Here is a 23,396-nt window from a genome sequence, read left to right on the forward strand (position 1 = left end):
TGTGTTGGATGAGAGCGATTGACCAGCGATCGATGTTCGATCGATTACAGAATGTACAGACTGTGAGTGAGCGGGTGAGTAGACAAACTCTACACTAGAGTTCTAGCAAGTGATGCAGTGTGCAGACTCGTTATCAGCTATTGCGCACACACGCGTACACACACACACAGGCACGCATAAAACCCTGCGCCTCTCTCCCCTCGTCCGTCTCTTGTGAGGGTCCACCGGAACCAAACGGATGTTGTACACTTTGGGTGAAAGTGATGATCAGGACAGTCGGTTCTAGCAGTTCAAGAGTGTCGACCTTGACGTTGGGAGTGTGTAGAACTACTACTGGCAGGTGGCAACGGAAGAGACTCTCCCGGTTGGTGATGGCAGATTGAAGCGGTAAAGGTCAAAGTGTGAAGTGGAATGGAAGCGGCCGTTTGCTCCGCTTCCCGAACAGGCGGTTGAGCTTATCGGTAGGGCTGGTGCTGGCTCAGCTTTAGGCAAGGATCTGAACGATCGTGTGCAGCGCCCGATCGGTCGTCGGCGTCCGGTGTATTCGGAAATAAGGTCGCAAAGAGCATATATAGGCAGGATAGTATTTCAGCGAGCGTGATAAAGAGATGGAAATCGGTAAAAGATGGTGGAAATGTGTACACTCTGTTGTCTGGACGCAGCCGTGAGCCGTTCGGTACAGTGTTTTTTAAGCTCTAGCGATGAATAAAACTACTAAACATCTAAGTACACACTACATCTCTCTACTGCGTGAGTTAATGATGCTTGTTACCCAAGGCATCGACGAAATTTTGTTTCTAAATTTCTTGTTCCTTTCTTTCCTTCTTTATGTTGTAATTCGATGGAAAGGTATTGCTTATTTGCGTACTCCTGTTGTTCAAGGATATGTTCGACGCTTAGAATTGTATGCACCAGAGTATTGTACTCCCTCGTAAGACCACACTTATTCGACACCCATTTAAAGTATGCTTTTTTATAGTCCTGTTGTCTTCTTGTGCTACCACATGTGTTTTTAATGACTGTTGCTTGTGTGCCGGATAGTCTAGTACGAGTAGCCCCAGATGGCACTTTTATTTAATGCAAAAAAAAAGAAAAAAATAAATAAATGGAAGCAAAACACTTTTTCTAAAGCGTTTGATCATAGAATGGTTTGGGTAGTGAAAATCTTTCAGTGCTTTTATGGGCACAGCAACAACTTGCGGGCCGTTCGCCCTTCGACGGAAAGCTTTTAGGAACGTTGAACACTACTATCGGTATTTTTGACCTCTGAATATGGTTGTGTGTTTTTGTGTGTCTATGTTGTATAAAACGGTTCGGTATTATATATTATATACTTCCGGTATTATATATAATATACGGTATTATATACTTCCTGCATGCACGCGATCTTTTCTCCTAAATTTTTACAAAAAAAAATCATTTTAAAAAAAGTTCTTTTCCTGATAACCCATAACATTGAGGAATCAAGTCCGCAGTGCGCGTACACTGCAACTTTAACTTAATCTGGAATTGTTCTTCTCTTTAATGTGTACTTCTGTAGTAATAACTTGTATGTTTGTGTATTTGGGAATAAATAGCGAAAAAAATGTTGAATTTACTATTGTAGGAAGGATGAGTCAAATCCTTAAAACTTCAGTACTATGGATTATTTACCAAGATATTTATAATCAAACTTTTGTTAAAGTTTTAGCGAAATATATGTTGAGTTAAATACACATAGTACATTAAAACTACGAATAATATAACAACATTTAGGAAACACACTGGTGGATGCAATAAGAAATGTGTGATGTTAATGAAAACAGCCAACTGCAACATCGAACAAAAGAAAAAGTTAATATAAAAAACGATTCAATTCCATCTAAAATACAAGAACAGCTGAGAGTGGAAGCATAAAGTTTAAGGGAAACAAATGGCGACCGATTAAGGAGTGAAAAATTCCGCTACAGTTTTTCGCACGCAAACACGATGGGATACGGAAGGAAAACAAAATCGAATCATATCTAATCCTTCACTTTAATCGCGCTCGATTATGTCTTCGAAGCACGTGTCGCTTTCAGCAATCTGTGAAGGTGTGAAGATTTTCCATCGGATAGTGGCCCTTGGTAGGGCTTGGGTAATGGAGAGGCATTTACGAGGAGGGTGGGGGAAAATCGTCACACCGTGTTTACCACCATCTATGAAGACATTCGTTCGGCTTTCGTGAACCTCCTGGTGAAACCGTTCGCCCGGCCTTTGTCGCCGGAGGACGCAGAAGGCTCGGGAGAGTCATTTCCAACCGGCAAGCGCCCGCGAGACCGTTCAAGGACGCCAGGGAGACACAGCCTCGCGACGGGCGCATCAAAGATGATGCTCGCCGTCTTTCCAACCGTCGATGATAAATGATGAAAATGTTGCGACTGCAAATGACAACGCCTGTGGAAGTGCTGTCGTACTCAATTTTCTGTACGATAACGCTGTGGAGAACGGGGGAAAATGGATTCGACCAGGGTTTTCCATCGTCTTTCCCTGCATTCGGCAGCAGTTTTCCATCGCCAGGATCGTACTTGATTTTTCATTTCACACGCGCACACCGCAATGCAGTGACGGTCGGGTTTTCCTTGAAGGACAAACCCGTGTCGTGAGGGAGAAAGGGTGGGCGGGGAACGAAAGTTGCGACCGGGGGACCCAGATGGTGCTGGGCGGTGGGAGGATGGGTAAGTGTTGATTTAAATCTTCCACTTACGAACATGAAAGTCATGTTTTTCCTCGCTCGACAAACGTTTGTCGGCAAAGATAAGTGTCAGGTGTTTGATGGAGGGAAGGGGGGGGGGGGGGGGGAGAAAAAATACCACCCCACCTTCGACTAGAACGGCGGTAAAGGGGAGGGGGACAAAATGGTGGACGGCACGCTGGAAGTGTAGGTTTAAGTACACGATTTAACACGTTGTATTTGCAGAACTCACAAGCCGAGAAGCGCGCGAGAGCGCACACAAATCTGGGCCCGGAAAAATGTTTAAGGACGCTTCTCCAGTATCTTGCTTAAAGCAACGGCATGGGGAGGAGGGTGGCGAGGTGTGTGAAAGCACTTCATTCGTGTTTACGCACACTTCAGGGGAAGGAAAACCCGTGTGCGGCATATGTAGAATTTTAAGTGAAAAAAGTTCCAAAAGAACGGGGCGGCGCAGGGGTTCGGAGAAAAGCAGATTTTTCTGCTGTTTGTACGAATGTGTGTGTGTGGATTCTGTATTGTTGAATGCTTCTCAAAACTTCCCAAAAAGTGTATGTTTTTAGCGCTCAACCACAACGCAAATATGCCGTGGAGAAAGCCCGATTTGGAAAAATATATGGTTTTCCCTCGCGGGTTTTGCCCCACTCTCCACTTCCTCAATTTTTTCTACGTTTTTTTCCTCTTTTTCCATTTTAGCGGGCTCATTTGTAGGGGGCTATATACACCCTTTATCATGCGAGAAAATCCCGGCCAAACGCATGACGAGCCAGCTTTTCTTGCTTCCTTTCTCATTGATATGCATTTGCTTGGATCCGGCTGATGTTCGGATTTCACCGTTTCCGGTAGTTGTGTTTTGCAACATCATCATTGGAAAAATAGTAAAAAAGCACATTGTTCGAAGCCGGTTGAGAGTCTTTCGAGAAGGGAACCTTCGTAAGGTTCAAAGGAAAATTACACGAAAGTAAAACATGGCTCGAGCATGATCGTATCGAATTTCAAGTTGAATTAGGATTGAGTTGATATTGAACGATTTGTGAAATTAACCAGACAAGGCCGATTCCGAAAAAAATCGAGTATCGGAATGTTTTTGAGTATCAGCGAGATCCAATCTAAATTTGTCAGAAAATGTTATCCTCCTCAGATTTCCGAAAGCATGTGGTGGTAGCAGTTTTTTTGAGCCGATAAATAATTCCGGTCTCACATTTCACCAACCCGACTGTGGCAAAAACAGTTGAAGCGTTACTTTAACTGCTGTATAAATGCGGGCGGTTACGGTGAGGTTGTGTTGTTTTGCCCGGGAAGCGTGCTTTAATAGAGCTTTTAGGCGGATGTTTTCTCCTTCAGCCCGGGAAAACCGACTGCGGGGGCGGAAATTGAGAACAGAATTTATGGCTCTCGTATCACTGTCGAGAAGATAAAGAACAGAAAGCAAAACCACACAAGCTCACACGTCCAACACATACACACACACACACCAGCCATCGCCATGTAGCATAGGCAAAAGGTAGCGAAAGGAAAAAGCTTTAGGACGCGCGTGGTGTAAAAAAATAACCGGCACCGAACAAACACAATATGTACAATATGGTGGAAAAAACAACATGTCCGCCTGGCGTGGTTGATTCGCTGAGTGATGGCTATAGGCAGGGACGTGCGCTAGTGAAGCGTGTAATAATGTTTACGTGAAATGTGAGCTCGAGCCCCTAACGAACACCGAGTCGAGTTGCAGGCGGAGAAGAAAAATGTATACACACACACACACACACACGAGAAAAGATAAAACAACCATTCGGCGAAATCTAAGCGATGGGAAAGATATGGAAAAATGCACATCAAACAGTAAACACCAAATAGCAAATAGGAGAAAAACGTTGCGAAGGAAAGAAAATATGTGTATCGGTGAAAACCTTTCCAACCAAATACCGACCAAAAACAGAGGCACAACAAATGGGGGATAAAATATGGCTGATGCAAGGTAAGCGTGGCAAGAGAAGATTGATAGATAGGTTCAGTTTGACGAGTGAAAGGAGGAAGAGAAAAACAGCTAGAGAGATAGAGATGGAGAGAGTGAAAAAGCCCGTGCGCGTGAGTGAGGAAGAGATAGTAGATACAAAAAGGATGCTTGAAGCCCGTGTTAGAGGCCGCTATGAGATTTTTCACGCCTACTAAGTGTTAGCGTTTTCCCTTCACCCGGCATTACCTCCTCTAGTGCAACGATCCTCCCTTCACTCATCAAAACACACACTCGCACACACATACGATATAGACAAACGTTCACATATACACACACACACGCACACTGTGGTAAAGGGGAAAAAAAAACAAAGATGGCTTACGTGAATCGTGCTGGGTCTTTTCCTCGGAGATCATCAGCGCGGCGTGCTCGATGCCCGAGTTCATACTTTGCGGCTCCAGATTATTTACGCAGTTTAGCATACTCCTGAAATTCGCACACTCTACGATTATGTAATAAGTGAATATTATCAGATTACCGATAGCGTATGAAAACGAGTGTGAATTTTTAACAGTTTCTTCGTGGGGGTATTTTTTCCTACTGTTTTCCCTCGCCGAGCTCGAGGCTCTCTGCTTCTGCGATATTTACGCCTCGCTCATACTCGTTCAAGGGTTTCCAATTGTGTCATTGACAGGTCATTCAAGGGTTTTCCCAATCTGTCGAGTTTTAATAAACATCGTTCTCTTTCCCTCTTGGAACCGTTTGCTTGGATTGGAATCACGTAAAAGAAAGCACCAGCTTTCGGAAGCAGCTTTTCAAAGGGGAAAATCTTCAACAAGCAATACACATGAACTAAACAGTGTAGTAAGTGTATGTGTGTGTGTGTGTGTGTGTTGCAAAGCCAGTAACAGCTGCCTGTTCTATTGTGTAGCAATATTTTCACGGGTTGTGCAGAGAATACAATGGTTGCGCAAGTATGAGGCACGCTAGAAAGGAGGGTGGAAGGCTTTTTTCCACCCCTCTCCAAAGACACTTGGCCCAAACGTGGAATGGAAACCATGCTGACGGCCATCAGCACGTGTAGGGTGCGTGCGCTTGGCCGGTGGATCAAGGTGATAAATGGATCATTTGCGTGCAAGGAGAAGGAGGAACAAAAAAGTAAGACAAGGAATCAACAGAAATTATGCTCTAGTGTGCTCCGCAACGTCACTTGTATTTTTTTTAAGGTGGCGAGCTGTTTCCCAATCAAGGTGTTCATTAGCGATAAGGTACATGGGAAGGAAAAGATCACCCCGAATGATTGAGTTTTTATTTTTCCGTAATTTCTGCGTGACGTAATATATCGGAAATTTGATAAATAATGTGACTCGGTCGGGAAAGCGCGTGCCTTATCAAGCATTAGCTGTTGTTAGGGCTCGGAACACACTCGTATGTACGCATTAAACAATGCTTCATACACAGAGTTGTCGTCACGGTAATAATTTCCCTCACGGTTATCGAAGGGGGCCTCAGCAAGGGACAAGAAAACGAGGCGAGTCGGTGTCGAATTTTACTTGCTAAAGGTGTCTCCATCCATACGTCGCGATTCGTGCTTTCACTTTCGGTATATTGGAAAAGTTTCCGCCCCAATCTGGAACCCGCGGAGAGGGAAAACACACAACTTCATCGTGCAGGCGACGGTGCGCCAGGAAGACTATTATTTATGAAATTATCTTCCACAACAGCCGGCCTGGAATGAATGATAATGTCCTTCCATCGTCCTTAAACTGCGCGGCGTACCGTGAGGGCGTTCACGTCGTCGTCGTCGCTCAAAGCGAATACATTTTCCGGCGAAACACTGGCGCACTGGCAGGAGGAAAAGCGGAGTGGAAAAAAACAACCATTCCATTCCAGGTGGAAAAGTAAACGAAAGCCAAATTACACGGAAATTGAACTTTCGCTATCGGCGTTAGCTGGTCGGCGTTGCGTCGGCTTTACCGCCATCCTCCATTTGCCAGGCTGCCGGCGAAACTTAAGCCAAAACTTAGCCGTTTGCATTCCCGCCGGGGTGGGCCTCACGGCGGAGGTGGAACTTTGGGAAGAATTTCCATTTCCCCCCCGGGAGCGCGGCCACCGGCGCTCGGCCCGGCATGCACGGCGTACGGTATTTTACGGAAGTGACTTGGTGGAATGTTTGTCGCGTTGTTTGGATTCCTATACCGTCGGTACGACCGGGAGCGGGATGGTGGGTATTGTTTGTTTAGCGTGTGTACCTAATGGAAGGAAAATAAAAGACGGGAACCTGAATTGGCACGAAACGAAACGAAAGCGACATACATAACTCATAGGGTACAACTAATAACGAAAGTTTGCAGAATAACTTACATTACAACGAGGCGCTGCACATATAATCCATTTCGGCGTTTTACTGTCGAAGGTTTGTGCAAGGTTCGATTTTTCCTTCTTTTTCTTTTATTTGATACATGATACGTTGACTCTATACAACTTTACATTTGTTCTGATTTTTCCTAATGTGGAAGCTACAGAATTTAATCGATAGATGACGTTTCTTGTAATTAATTTGCTCCTTCTACAGATCATAAAATTGAAGCTTAAGTTTAAGAGTTTTTTATATGGTGACAAGGGTTTTTATCGTACACCAACCCCTTCAACTTTCGGTAAGTACTAGAAGGAAATTTAAAATAACTTTTCTTTTTGAGGTAACTGAAGAGTAGATATCGAAATCCGACCTGGTGAGAGTTAATTTTACATAATGGACTGTTATATAAGCTCAATACTAAAACGCGCTGAATGTACTTTGTGCGTAATGAAACGTAAGTGAAACAGTAAAACAAATCAAATGAAAAAGAGGTTAATACTCAAGCTAAACTTAAAATTAAAAACTAAATAATAAGTAAACGGATGTAAAAGTATGTTTATGGGGCGCATCCTACTTCCTTTTGTCACCCAAACCCTCCGTTTTTCGTCCAAATTGGGCGTCGGAGGAAAGGTTGGAGTTTGAGTGCTGCAACTGGACCGAGTCCGAGTGGATCGAGTTTCGTTCGGTTTGCGGCTCATCATCGCTGGAAAATAGCAAACATATTGATGCATTTGATAGGCATATAATGCATTTGGTTTGTCCCTTAACCGTATGGGTTAGTACCGAAAAGACCGAGTCTCGCTCGGTTTAATTTAATGAAGCATGGTTTCGACGTTAGTTGGTTAGAATGTAATGGAGAGAGGTATTATAATGCCCTAGAAAAATTGAATGAAAAGCACAGATACAGGTGAGGATGGTACGAAGAAAAACGTTGAGTATTGCGTTTGTTCGAGGAAGAGGTTTTGGTTGGGTGAAAGTGAAATCAACTCTCGCTCAACTGAGCCAGATAATGTGCCCCAGTGTCCCTCAAGGGCACTCGAATCTTCCGCGGATACTTTGTCAATTATCAGCATTTATGTCAATGACCAAAAAGGAAGGGACATCGCTATCAAAGGATCGGTCCGGGGCAAGAAAGCTTTTGCGAGGGAGGGGTCTCTCTGTCTGTTGGGTGCAAATTTAATTATCACAGAACGGTAAATTGAGCCATACCCAACGTAGCCCACTACGCCTACCAGTGTTCGGCCTCGTAAGTACAAGGCCACGTCGGTTCACTCGCCGTCGGAGTGGGCCGAGGTTTATGGGGTTTCGTGACGTAAAGCCGGTCGCCCACCGGCGATCGGGGAGGGCGGACCGAAGGCGCATTGCGAAGGGATTGGATTATTCATTAGAGCGAAAGCCTGACATCGTCATTACCGTTGGCACTGTCCGTTTCAGTGGAGCGCGGCGACCGAAAGGAATATTTTTTATTTGCCCTTCCCGCACCGTTCCCTTTGCGGAAACGAACGGAATCGGCGACATTCAAAATGGCAAACCGGCGAGAACGGGGGCCACCGGCAGCGGAGAAAAAGGCCATCTTATCGCAAACCGGGCCGGGAAGACAACGACGAAAAGTTTGCCGCCATCGTCGCCGCCGCCGCCGTCGAAACGAATCGCCTTTTATCGCTCGGGGCCGTAAGGCTTTTCGCTCCATTAAAGGATGATTAATTGATTTAGGAGTAATTAGAAACGCCGGATTTCCGTCGACCAAAACCAAAAAGTGAGTGGGAACACCGACGGAGGGCTCCGCAACATCCGCCAGCATGGGGGAGACGGATCTTCGAAGAGGTCCACGAGGCGGAATGGTTGACCCGAGGAACGCGTAAGTCGGTATGAGTGCTCCGATCGGTTCCTTTGATGGAAAGTTTGAGCTTCAAAGACATCATCCAACCGGTAAAATTTGTTGTTTTCAGAGCGGATTTGAACGGCCCATCTTCATTCAGGACGCTGACAAACTCGTTTTGATCTCAAAAGTTATATCCCCGTCCGCAATTTTACGCTTCTGAAAGAAGTAAAATCACTTCGTGTCATTGATTCTGGTCGCCAACAAGTGAAATGCTCTTTTCTTTTGCCTGAAACGGGTTTGGGTTGGGTGTTAACTCCATCGAGTCCGAATAGAGAGCAGATTTAACGATGTAGGAAACGGGTCTTAAAGTAATTCTTCACTTCCATAGAAGAATCTAGGCAAAAGACATTCCCTTATATGAGAAAAGGGTTAACAAAAACCGTTAAAACATAATTTGATTCTCACACTTTGTCCCTTTTGCCTAAGTTTTCGTAAGCTCTTGCAACATTCATCAAGCAGTAACATAGAATAAAATGTATTTGTTTTTCTTGGTAATATATTTCGCACTGATTAACACCCCTCCGGTTTACTATGAACCATTTCGCTCGAAAGTGTTTGTGACACATACTCCAACCCATTGCTTTTGCGACTGTTTATCTTGGTCCACCCAAGATCATTTTTTTCTTGCTTAGTAATTGCATATTGAAACACTTTCCCCCTTACATGCGTAGCCTTGAGATAAATTTGCCAAAATAACATCGCTCATTCGAAACAGTTTTCAGCTGACTTAGGGCAGATGAACGGGGCTATTCTTTTCCCTTGCTCACCCCGCCAGTCGTAAAAATAAAAAAACCCCACTGTCACTTTCCGACCCGCTTCCCAACAGGGACGCAAATGGTTTGAATAATTCATAACGTTCGCTTTGCGAAACGCGTTTCAATTAATGGCGTACGCGTCGTCAGCGCCGTCACGTGCAGTCGGCCATTTTCGCCGCCATTTTGCTGCAGTTCGGTGGTATTGAAATTTTCCCTTTTAACTTCGCTGGTACTAATAATTTTATGTGGTCGCTAACGGTTTCTAAAAGCAGTTGCTAGTCGCAGTTTGGAAAAAAAGCCTCATTTGTGCTTCGGATACGGTGAAGAGGATGATGCTGGTGCAAAAGGTGCTGCAATTTATTTGTTGTATGAAGTATAAAATATTCATAAACAAAACATGCCGCGCTGAACGAAAAATAGCTAAATTGAACCAACCGGTGCTAGCATGTGTGACTCGGGATCTACGGCGGAAGCGAAACGTGTGCAGAAGCAAGGAATATCCTTTACATTTGCGCTCGTATGCTGCAGGGCATGCAAGCAATGGGCTAAACAATAATATTTGGCACTTGAATCCATCCATCCAAACGGTTTACTGCACCAAACCTATTTGCACATGAATGTGTTTTTTTTTCTGTTTTAGATAATTCCGTTCGCTTTGTTTTACAAACATTTCTTATTAATTATCACAATCACAAACTGTTACAAATTCACACCCGTTTTTCGCCCGTGTTCCCGTGGGTGGGGGGAGGCATTGTGTGGCATGATGGGCGGGAGGGTTTTTCATCTTGCTCTTGGTGTCAGCATCCCGCCTGCGCGCCTCGCTTCCGGCAGCTTCTGGCCGCGGATTTGTGGTGTGGCGATATAATCTGATAATATTGCGCTGTTTGAACACTTTTCCAGCCCATTTTCCGCCGCGTTACGTAAATTATGGATTTTTATTTTTCGTGTTGGCCCCCTGCTCCGCGGACCGCTCCGACAACAGAGCACGCAGACAGTGGCCAAAGAATTATTGGTTGTTGTTTGTTTGATTTTGTTTTGTTTTGTTTCTGCTGCACGGTCGTAATCGTTTTTATTAAGGCTTTGCTATGCTATACAGTGAAGCAGTGCGTAGTTTTTGGTGGGGGGGGTAACCTTTGCCTTTGGTGATTTAAGTGTGGTTGTACATCTGTACGACACTACGGTAACATTTTTCGTGCGCCATATTTGTGCAGTGTTTCCCGGTTTGGTGCGTATCAACACTGGGAAACGCGAATGGGGGTGCTTAATTTATTTAAACCCCTTTTGGGTGGAGTGTTGATTTTTCCACAAACCCATTGTGCGACCCTTGGTGGTGGTGGTGGTGTGGGGGAGATGATTTTGCATACTGTAAAGTGGTACTGTAATTGTATGTGCATGTGACTCTTACAGGTGTTCGGAGTCGGAAAAGAAGCTTATCACCGAAATGGAAATTCGATAGAACAACACACGCGTCGCCATAAAAGCGCAGTGCACTTTGGCATGAATTTAATTACCAACATAAATGACCATGCCCGCTTCGGTGTGTGCTGGCCGGAATGAATGATTCTTTCCGCCTTCTCGCGTACCCGGGAGCGAACGATAGACGGGTGGTTCGTCCACTACGGATCGTCCCGAGCAGAAGGGTGCGGCTCGGATAAAATTAATTGGCTAACGGAGCATCCACATGGAGAGATAAGAAAAGGATCCAACTACCGTGGAGGGTTTTCCGGAGCGAGGTCAATTTATGTAGACATTTGTTGGACTATGCTACTCTATAGTTTCCTGCAGTATAATTCTTCAATTGGAGTAAATCTATGTAATATATTTAACTGATGGTGACTCGTAGTAAACCATTATAATAAATTTAATTGAACGGGTCATTTTTTTAATGATATTTGTATGTAACGGGTATTTATGTTTGATTTCATTGTTATAATGAAATTTAATATTTTTTTCTCTTTCCATAAAACAATCTACTGGCAGTGCAGTTGCAGAACACGATCAAAACCTATCCATGCAAAAAAATATAACGACACAACTGGGAAGCCCATGTAATACAAAAACAATATTTTATTTCCGTGTGTTGTGTGTGTGTCGGAAGAAACCGATCGATTAACATAATAAAAAAAACCGAAACGAAACAAATCAAAGAGAAAGCAGTATACGGTGCATCGACACGTGGACGGGTTTTTCTCCGCTTTCCGAGAGCATAAGGCAAAACAATTAGGCAAAGGGTACGAATATATGTTATCTGAACAAACGGTGAGCATATGGCGATGTGAAAGAACAACGGTTCAAACGATGAAACAAAACAAAATGCAAGGGGATCCGCCGTGTTTGCATTGCAAACTCAACACAACCACGTTCTGGGGACGCTTTGGCGATGCGAGGGGGGCTCGTAAACGGGCATCGGAAAAGGATTCATTTTTGTGTTTGTTCGATTGAAAGGCTATCGGGGACTTCTTGTGTTCATTGCGGGCGAGCGAATTCTCAATGCTTAAACTGCGCAACTGCACTTACCCGTAGAGTCTACTATCGCGAAGGTTTCTATAAGGTGGAGGAGTGGAAAATGAAACTGATTGATATTCGGTTCCTTGGTGAGGCATGTGTTGATGAGTGTTTGAATAAATTCTTTTGGACGAAATAGCACGACATTTTCGTTGGGTTGTCGCTTGTGAATTAAGCTGTGATCAACTCTCCGAGTAGTTTAACGTTAGATCGAGGATCAGCAACAATATTTTGCAGGAATTTGAACAATTGTACATTGAGGCAAAGGCCAGGTAGGGAAGAGACATGAAAGTTTTCCAAGCTGCTCATCTCTTCCTTCATTGCAGAGTAACATTTTGACAAAAGCAAACCCCCGGCAAGTTGGAAACTCAATCTTTTGGTAGCAAAAGAACCGGAGAGAAAATCCAATCGGTATCCAATTTCAATTAAAGTTCAATTCACCGCTATCCAGGGTATTTATGCTCAATACTGGAGGACCCTTTTTTGTGAATTTCAGGGGAGAAGTCAGTATATTGAAGGTGGTTATACTAGACCACAAATAGAACCCCAAATTTAAAGGTTAAACACAAACATTCTCTCCGATTTCAATTGTAAATTTATGGTTTTCATTTCTTCGATCTTTCTTGGAGTTATTTTCTACCGCAAGTGCGCGATAAATTACTCCACTGTAAATTCAAGATGATGAAATTTACAAAACAAAATGGCTTTTGATTGATAATTTTTTTTTCTACCGAATATTTTTGCTTTTTTGATTCTGATTAAAACATATCGGTTGATGAATACATAAAATACGTAACCCGTTCCCTTGGGCGGAAGAAGTCCTGCCCTCGCCCCAGGCTTCCGGTGTATTCCGGAGTGGCGGAGTTCGTCGAACTAACTTCTGGTTCAAATTTGTGATTGTGTGTGTTGTGTTGAAAGCGGCAAAGTAGTAGGTTGTTAAAGTAATGACAGGCAGAGTGCGAAATGAAATGGTCTTACCTTCCGTTTCCGTGCCTAAACAGAGCTAAAATTTCTTCGAACGTTTTGTTTTTGGTCTCAGGAACCTTTTTATATGTAAATATCCAAAATATTGCTAAAAATACACTAAACGGTAGGAATGTATAATTTTCCAAGGCAGTCTGTTGTGGGAAGAGAAGAAAAGAAAACGATGGGAACATCAAATGAATTAGTAAGCTTGCTGGACTCTGCTCGACGACGGACCAAACCACACGCACTTACCTTTAAACTTGGGAAACCAATTCCAACAACGAAGTTCGCCATCCAGTTCACGAGCACCGCGATGGCCATCGCGCTCGGCCGCGGCCCCTGGGAGAACAGCTCGGCAGTTATCATCCACGGTATCGAGCCCGGTCCGACGGCGAAGAACACGACGAAGGCGAGCGTTGACACTACCGACAGGTAGGACATCCAGTCGATCATTTCCTGCACATAACCAAAAAACTCCTAAACTATGCGTGTAACACTTTGGGTTCCCGTATTTTAAAGGCTTTTGAAGTGGGGGGTTTTATGGGTGGTTGTTCGTTCTGTATGTTTTTTTCTCTTCGCCACTTCGGTATCATTCGTTTCATTCGTCCGTAAATGGGTTTTGGTTCTCTTGCTTTCATGGGGTTTGTCCTCGAGGAGAAGGGTTGGGGGAACTGAACACTAAAAGGATTTCCCTTCGGTGTAGGATGGAATGGGACTCAAGGAAATCTTTCGGTAGACTTTTTAAAGGAAAAGTGAGTTTGCTTTTGGAGTAGGTTTGTGTCAATTGTTGGAATGTACGTTCTCTCAAGAGCCCTCCCTGTTAGGTTAGTCGCAAAATCCTAGACCGGTGGGGTTTGTTCGACCCATCAAAGACTATACATATAAAATATCTTTTGTGACGATTAAAACATAAAAAAATGAATAATAAAATCACTTGAAACAAGAACTAAAAAGACTTTGGCATACAGATAAATTAAAATCCACCTCGAATGACAAATTCAAATGGAGGACCAAAAAACGAAAGTGGACACTTTGAAAATAAAATCAAATGCAATCAGTATTACGCTCGGGCACCTTAGGAGCAGTCACCGAGTTTCAGCACCGATCGTATCGAGTAACGAGTAGCTCGTGTCGGTTACGCGGGTGGTAGTTCGAGAGTGTGTTTGTGTGTGTGTGTGCTACCAGCTTACTCTATCCGATTGAAAAGCCAAAGATTAGTAAACTCTTACTTCCAGCAAACGAAACAATGGTACGGAAAACGGGAGTATGCAAAAGATCAACTAATGAGCTTACAACTTACAGCAAATGATAACGTTTGGGTGTATAATTGGAAATACTGGTGCCAACTTGTTCGTCATCATCGACTAGCTTGGCCACTTTCGATAAGCGTTTGTATTGGATTCGGTGAGATGCGGCGCTAGTGTTAATTCAAAAAGTAAACGACATAAGTTAAATGAGTTTGGGAAAAAACGAAACTGCATGATCTCACAAACATACTTTTTTTTTAATATAGATATCGGTAATAGTGTGGTCGGCCACCAGCTATAACTTGAGTTTGGCACTTATGCCCTCGAAGCACGTCTAGAGTACTGAGAGGTGCGACCGGTTTCACACCGGGTTTGCGTTGCGTTGTAAGGCGTTTATTGTCTTTCACTTGTTTGCGCGTTGGGATGTGTCTCCTCCTTTATTTTCTTTGAGTTCGTGAAGAGCGTGTTTCTTGGAAGTGTTCTGATGGTGTACTAATTGAGTTTGTTGTGCTTCTTGTCAAGTAATTAGACTGTTTTGGGTTAAGAAAATATGATCAAAGGCGTGTGAAGTCAGGGTTGTGTATGGAATGATTTTTGAGTACATGAAAGGTGTATTGAAATCCTATAAAAAAACACACACCCACACAATTGCTTCTGCGTGTCAAAGCGTGTTGTTTTGAGCAATTAAGCCTTGTGTCTTGTCTTGGAAAATTGGCGAGCACAATTTTTCAGAAGCCATTTTTTCCAAATAAATAATTGCTTCTTACACGTTCAAGTAATTACACTAATTTCTAGTGCAAAAAAACGTTTGCGAATCACCTTGTGTCTCATCTGTGTATGTTTTTGTGTTAATCTAGTCAATGAATCACGACATTATTGGCATATTTTCCTCTCATTTTGACAATAAGCGTTTCGAAAAGCAAACAAAAGAAATAATGGAGAAATCAAAAGGGGATGATGGAGGGGAAAAATGAAGGTATAAAACTGCCCTGCCATTACTACGAGGTTGGATTTAAATAATTGAAACATGCTCCAAACAAGGCTTTGCTTGCATGAGCTGGTCGCTACAATTCATCCACCAAGCGCCAAAAATGATATCGGATAATTGCACCGACGAAATCATAATTGACATACAGTTTGTCAGCACCACCATCAGTCGAAAACGAGGACGATCGGTTGTACGCCGGAGGGATCCCTGATTGTGTTTCGAATTGTGGTTCATTAATGGAACAGCCGTATCCAACACCAGTGTTGCAGTCGTTGGGTTTTGGGTTTTTTTCAATCCCTTTTATTACGTAATCGTTACAGAATCCACGAGGTGTTGGACGCATCAGAACGGAGGGATTCTTTTCATTTTTTAAACGCACACCGACCACAGTCTCCGGTGAGTGTGGGTGTAACGGTTGGGAGTTGAATTTCCATTTCACACGAACTGATTGTGTCCGTCTCCGAACAATTGGCCCTAGTAATGAAGGGTCAGTTCGACCAACGGGAATTGAAAACACGCGGTGAGATACGGAGAGATGAGATACGGAAAAAAGGGCTCCCGATAACATCAAACGTTCGTAATGAAGTTAATTTGAAGGGTGCACAAAATCAATACCACGTGACCACCAACGGACAAACCACCCGTGCGCGTCACGTGGTTCCCGCTAATGGCAGCCTGGCCAGGAGTGGGACATGGCAAGGTGTCAAATGCCGCACAGCTGAATTGAGATGATTACAGGGACAAAAAGGGCCAATTATTGGCACGGCGCACGCGGAATGAGCATTTCGGGTGAGCAATCCCGCAAAATTTCCAACATGAATCAATCCAATCAACTGGTTGCAGAAACAAATAACAACAGAAGTAATAATAGGGTTATCAGGATGAATACAGCTATCAAAACCATAGCGCCCATAAATCAAGTACACCGCGAAAGGATGAAAGATTGGCAGGAAACCATAAAAGAAAAACAATGGTTCATTTAACTGTATTTCAAACAAATTAAATTTGTTGCTGGAATTACAAAAATGATATGCTTACACGAAGCAAAAACCGACAAATGAAAACGAAATTTTAACACAATAAACATACCTCACCACATAAAATAAATGAAAAAGATGTAAACTCCCTAAACACTTCGCTTCCAATCAGTTGTATGTCCTTTTGAGATTTATCGGCACTTTCTTTTTTAGTCTATGTACGCGTGTGTGTGTGTGTGTGTGGGTGTGAATAGTTGCCTACACAATTGCGTGTAGCGATTAGTGTTTTCTAAGTGCTATGAGAATGAGCCTTTGTGTAAACCGGTTCGCTCAGTGTAACGTGGCTGCTGGCGTGTCCTGCGTGCTCATTAGAAGCGGTCGCCCAATATCACCTCTCCTTGTTTGGCTGGATCAGTCGATTCCAGTGCGTGTCCATGGGTGTGTAGGCGTGTACAGGGGTGTTGGTTGACGCTTGGCAGTGTTATTGACTGTTGATCCTTGTTTTTTGAGGAAACAGTTACGTGATGAAGGAACTGTGTAGGAACTTTGACAGGAACGGGGAACGAGGAGCTGGGTGATTGAATGGGTGGCAAATGAAGGCTGTGGTTGTGATGGTCTATTTTTTCTTGGTTAGTTTCTTATTTGTTTTGTGAGCGGAGAGAGAGGGGGGTAAAAGCCTAAAAAACCGAGAGTTTGTCCCGTACATCTTACATCTACAGGGGCAAGACGGTTAAATGAACGAACCATTTTTTTTACTTTTCGTTTTGTATCACTCTATCGTACTGCTTAAAGGTTGCTGCTACTTATGTTTCTGCAGCGTCACTAGGGATACTGTTCTACGCGCGTTCCGTCGGTCACGCGTCGGTCGCTCGGTTTACGATGGAGGCGCATGGTGTTTACGTGCCGAATCTGTGTCAACCAGCAATCACTGTTTCTTGCCCACTCCCATGATAGCGTAGCGTAACTCTTGGAACGCTGCTTCACCATGCTTCACCGTGGCAGTGACATAAATTCACCTGAGACCCATTTCGCAGACCCCACCCCAAAAAATGTCTACCAAATATGAGCAAGATGCAAAAAGTACGCCATCGGTTGCCATGGAAAAGATTCCATTTTTTCCACCAGTCCAGAGGAAAAAAAATGCAGAGATACGGGTGCTATACACACATAAAACAAAATGGCCCAGGTAAGCAGCCATGCGGAGAAAACCTTCTTTTTTCGGGTATTTATTCTGCAGTGCGCGTTGCGTTTGTTACGTGCCTTGGATGCGCAAAGGCCACGGTGCTGGTTTAGGTACCGAAGAACACTCGGCCAACCGGGGAGGTATGACAGAAAGATTGTTCGAATAAATAAACCTAGAAGCTTTACAAAGTGGACGGGGGGATAAGTGAAGGCACTGGCACTGCTGAGGAAAGGGTCATAACATATTAAACTGGAAATTTTGCTACCATACTAGATTACGAGAAAGAAAGTTTCATAACTGCTGAGCTGATAACTTGGCTGCAAGGATACCTTAAAAGTCCTGCAAAAGAACCTTAAAGGTAAAGTTTTTCCCCTGAATCTACGATTAAACATATTTCTTCTCCTATGTATATAATTCTGGATGCCTTTCTCAGGTAACACAGTACGTATGGAGATAACAATACTACGAGTGTCTTAAGCTTTTTTTTAGTTTTATCAAGTTTACTGTAATAACCATAGAACAGCAATCAAATATCATTAAACTTCAATCAGTAGTATCAAAGTTATTTTAAAAAAATCAAACGAAAAAAAAAATTCTTTTATGAGTGCGATCTCAGATGTCAACAAAAGAATGCTAAAGATTTTGCACATCTAAAGGGCAAAGTTTGCATTTCCAGGAAATTTCAGTTTGAAAGATCTCAAGCACAAGAGTAAAAACATGTGCGTTTTCACGGAATCTTGATTAAATTAGAAAAGTATACTTCCTACACGTTATAAAAGCTTTCATCTGTTCCAAAAACGGTGGAAAGCGGAGGAAATGTAAAGTAGAGCTTACAAAGGGATATAATTCTGGCGTCATGTTTTGCGCCAGGTGGGTCGTCTTCTCAATTCCTCGAGGGAACTGTTTATTGTTTTGTTACTCGGCTTTATACCCTCCCTTCGCTCGTTGACATTTACGCACTTTTGCATCGCCGGTAGAATTTGGCGTGGGGTGACCTGGTTATTACAGTCTGACGGTGGTTTTTTTTTTTCGAGTTGGCAAGTATTTCCAGCATCCTACACAATATGCTCCTTAGCAAGATGATGAAAAAAATGCTACATCGACCCGTTATCATATTTTCACCACTTTCAATTCAATTCAAACTACAGCAGGTGCTCCTTAAATTATTTCGTATCGTTGTTTCTATTCTCTACGGATTTGTCGGGTATATTTGCTTCCTCATTAACATATGTAGAATTTCCCAGCGTAAACAACCATGCGTCTCCATTTTCAAGAGAATTTTCAGTAAACAACCATGCGCCTCCATTTGGTAGTGAATTTCCATAAACGACCAGGCGCCTCCATCTGTTACGAGGTGCTTCAAGTTTTCACTCGTTCATCTCACAAACAACGCTCCTTATCGAGAGCGTTATTTCTTAATGTTAATGGCCAAGTAATCAGTTGGACATGTGGTTATAAAGTAGAATATCAAATTAATATTGTTGTTAACAGCATCTTCAACATAATCAAAGCACGTATACATAAAGCTATATTTATTTGAATCTCCTTGGAATAAAGACAGACCTTCAGCTAAAAAAGCATGATCGACATTATTTCATCCTTACAGTGCATGCAGCACAAGGATCTCATAATACTTCTTCTATGGATCTCATAATACTGAAACCACGTTTCGTTAATATCGTGTAAACACATCGGTCTAGTATAAGGGAGGGTTTTTCCCCCCCACAGAAGCTTTGTGAGGGCAAACGAGGTGAAACTTGAGCTGCATGTAGCTGGCTTCTGATTTTTTTTTCTCTTGTGGGTATGATTAACAGCGCATGATGTCGACACGAGACTGTCCTTATCGTTCGCGCGCGCAAATGATTCGTTTATTTAACAAATTATTTTATGTACAAATATTAAATGGAACGAAAAGGTAGGAAGGAGGAAGAATGTGTAAGTAGAAGTAGAAAGATAGAAACATCAACGAGGCTAGCGGAAGAAGAAGGGAACCATGTTGCTTGTGCGTAGGATAGGTTGAAGCATGCATCGTGCAGTGAAAAGCGTGATTAGAGAGTAATAAATTGTAAAAAACAAAACTACAAGCAACGATTGGAAAGAAGATCTAAAGTTTGACAACAGTTAAATGGTTTAAAACTATAATGTCTGAGTAACACAACCGGTTGAAGTTGAAATGAATGAAGAACGTTAGCTCCACAAAACGTATATTTGAAAACCATTGAAAATGTTTGACCAGGAGAAGTTGCACATCGCACAAAACAGTGTGGTGGTTTTTGTGAAAAAGTAAAGTCACTAAAGACTCTACTGGATAGACAGAATATGGCTTCACCGTTTTACCGACAAAAAAAAAAAACAGGCAGAGAAAAGTAAAGTGCAAACCTAACTTTTCTTACCGAACGGATCTTACAAAACCCTGATTGAAAGCAACGATAGACGGTGGAATGGGAAGGCAGTACCGTAACGAAATTGAAAGCGACACGAGTGGCGAAAGCGAGCCCAAACTATTCCATTGTGTTCCGTTCAAATGGATAATTCCTTTGTGGCCTCCGTGTGTCTCGGCATCTTTTCGGCAAACAAACGTTGCACAGAACGGCGTCATCGTTAGCGAAACGAGAACTTAACTTGCAAACCATCTTTGTGCACGAGGTTTCTTCTATACGTTCTCCCAGAGGGTGAGGCGAATGGTTCCTCTTCGCTCTATCTTTTGGACCGGATCGTCTCAGAATGGAAGCGGCAAATCTCGATCATTATACGTACAATGAAATAGTTCGGGTGCCGTCCGGGGAGAATGTAAGAAAACTCTACGGTGTGTAACTTGAACGGTAGAGTGGGTGCTTCGCTCTTTTGACACTGCCACACGTTTTTCCTCCGTCAGGTTACGATAATCGTTCCGGGCAGGTTCATACTTTAATGGGGTAATAATAATTCGGCCCTGTCTTACAATTTCATTCGCACCAATGCACTCCAACGCTCGTTGCATGCAATCCCGCCGAGGTTAGTGTCGTCTTTCTCTTTGTTATGGTTTGTGAAAATCCACGTCTGCATTCCCTTTGGACATCCTCCGGCGATTCCAAGGACTTTGACTCTATAACAATGGATACTCAAGCTATTTGAATGCCCGTTCCAAAGCGCCATCCCACTTCCGCTGGGGTTTCTTCTGGCAACGGGAACGTTGCATTGAAAACCACTACCGAACTCTTAAAGATAGGTAATCCACAGTTTCCCGGTCAGGGTTTCTGTTTCGGTCGTCTAATTAAAGCATGAACCTTGGTAAAGTTGAGGGATGGGAGGTACAGAAACCGCGAGTGTTGATGATGACGGCGATGCTTCTTACATCGAGAGGCGACGGAAGAATGCAAACAACGATGCAATGATAGTGGGAACTCTAGCTAGCTGCTCAAACAAGGGAAGAATAGTTTGGACAAAATAAAACAATGCATCACGGGAGATGGGGAGGCGCATCGTTCGGGGAAACTTGTTCCGTTCGGTGTCAAACTTTGTGGGAAGCTACATGAAAACTTGTTCCTTTCACGGAACGAAGAGTAATTCGATAGTTTGGCAAGGATCGACGCATTCCATCATCAAGTTATTCTATAAAAAGGCTACAAAGAGAACAAATCCTGCCAATTGTGTAATTGTGGCGTGTAGTTTTTGACAGTAACCGTACAGTTGTTTGTTTTAGGTTTTAATTTTAAGCCGTAAAACACTTGGTATGACCTAAATCAAGCAATTGAAATAGATCTTTAGGTCTTAGGGAAAAATACAGGAAGAACCTCAACGAAAACTTTGGCCCAATATTTTATAAACAAACGCGAGAATGCGATGCCTGTGTAGAGTTTCCTGGTGGTCGAACCCCACATTTCCATGGTGAAAATTAAAACAGAAGGAGACCACAAAAACAAAAACTTCACGGATGAGATGAACTCACAAGCGAAAGAAACAGGCTCGGTCCTTCTGAGAAACTCTCCTAAACAACACTTCCTTTGCAAAAAAAAACTAGGCAACCAAAGTTTGAGTGTAAAAAACGGCAACCATGACAGCGAAGCAAAGGTTCGCATAATCCTGTTCCGAAAAGGGTCTAGTTTTGGTTGATATGAATTCGGTGCAGATTTTGACACGCAGCAAGTGGTGCGAAATAAAAAGAGAAAACAATCCTTGCTCATCCTCCCCTATAGTACTGAGGGAACAAACACATTACAACCGGAAGTATGGTTGCTTCAAACAGATTGATTAGAAGGAAGGACAAAGGAAAAAAATAGTTCTCGTAAAAAAAGGTAGCGCCGAAGAGAAGACCACACGCAAAGGAAGTGAAGTGTGCAAAAGAAAAAGGCTTCCCCTTGCTATACATTCACCCAGTCAAGTGCGAAACCCGGAAACGGTTGGAATCATAAGGGCAAACAATACGCAAGTGGTCTAACAATAGCGAATTCAATCGAAGTTCCTGCGTTTCCGGAAGCTCCCGGCACTTGTTGTGGCACGAACACTCTCGTAGAAAGGCCCCGTTAGGGGAGGGTAATGGACGCCAAGCACGAGCACTGACGAGCAACAACGTAGCGCAAACCACCCGGAAGGAAGCGGAAATGGCAGGCAAAAAGAAGCGAACAACACTTTTCCAAAGGTTCCAAAAGGGAACGTGGAACGACAGTTTTGCGGGGTACTTTATACTGTAATCCAGTCAGGTGTGTGTGTGTGTGTGTGTGTGTGTGTGTGTGTGTGTGTGTGTGTGTGTTATTAGACAGGTGGCTCTTAGGGCAGTAGGAAATGCGTCCATTTGATCGCCGAAAAGCGTATTGTAGGGAACAATTATATTGTAGTGTCAAATGAACTTCCTGGTTTATATCCAGGCAGAAATTGTAAGCAAGTCTTACGGTATTTTGAAACCAGAAAAGAAAGTTGTATTAAGAAACCTTCCAAATAGTTCTTTTAACTTTAATCTTTAATGTATGTTATGTTAAAACCATGGTGGTATTTGAATCATTTTTTCTTGTCTGTTTTGTACTTATACCTACATTTTAACATGATTGCAATTTAATGAAAATGTTGTTTAATTGCAGCAATTAATTGATAAAGTAATAGAAAAATCTCAAAGTTTAGAAAAACGTAGCCAAATCGGAAAAGTAACGGAGAACACAACGGTAATTATGATCGAAAGGTTCACCCGTCGGCCCCTTTCCGGCTCGACTCAATCAAGTCGCGGTAAAATAAATACAGAAAGAGTGGTTTCCGGGGAAAGCGTCCCCCGCAGGGTGTAAGGGCGTCCATGTTAAATATGTTGACAGCGTTCGCCCTACAACATTGACCTTGAGAAGCGATGTTTCAAACACACTGTACTATCGCGTACAAGCAACGTTTGCCGATGGGGGTTGTCTATTTTGAAGAAAGAGCTCTAGCTATTGTTAGCAACGAGGTGAATGAGAATAAAATAGCATCCTTCCAAACAAGTTAAACACCACAACAGGCGGCAAAGAAAACTGAGGGCACACTAAAAGGAAAAAAAAAACATCAACGAAACGATCCCCAATCCGAAACCGGAAGAGAAAAAGGGAAAGGTTGTTGAAATGTCTGAAATCGGATACACGCAATGTGAGTTCCCGCCGCGGGCAGTAGAGCCTGCCATCGGTCGGAAACATGGGGTGAGTTCATAACGCACTTCGGTGGCGGAAGTCATCGCCCGGGCGCGCAGACTTGCCATCGCGATTGGGAACCGCTGCCATCGCTGCCGGCGCCGCGCGTAGTTAACACTAATGGATGTCATTAACACGAAAAATAGCACCATCTCAAGCCGGGCACAAATAGCTCTCGGGTGTTAGGCGGTCGTAGGCTCGGAAGCTCATTCATTGCTCCACCTGGTAGTTTCCACACCGGGTGCGCTG

At 43.3% G+C, this 23,396-nt stretch overlaps 1 protein-coding gene across 3 annotated transcripts in view; it reads right to left on the reverse strand.

Moving 5' to 3' along the window:
* Positions 1–23,396, reverse strand: part of LOC131261833 (glucose transporter type 1) — a 54,723-nt gene that overhangs the window by 4,870 nt on the left and 26,457 nt on the right. For all 3 annotated transcript variants that reach the window (XM_058263674.1, XM_058263671.1, XM_058263673.1), the window contains exons 12-15: positions 13,381–13,605; positions 13,141–13,280; positions 12,175–12,201; positions 5,044–5,147 (exon numbers count right to left, since the gene is read on the reverse strand). In XM_058263674.1, the coding sequence (XP_058119657.1) occupies positions 5,044–5,147; positions 12,175–12,201; positions 13,141–13,280; positions 13,381–13,605 (496 nt within the window). The remainder of the gene's footprint in view (positions 1–5,043; positions 5,148–12,174; positions 12,202–13,140; positions 13,281–13,380; positions 13,606–23,396) is intronic.

The sequence above is a fragment of the Anopheles coustani genome, chromosome 2 (genome assembly GCF_943734705.1).
Source record: "Anopheles coustani chromosome 2, idAnoCousDA_361_x.2, whole genome shotgun sequence".
Lineage (NCBI taxonomy): Eukaryota > Metazoa > Arthropoda > Insecta > Diptera > Culicidae > Anopheles > Anopheles coustani.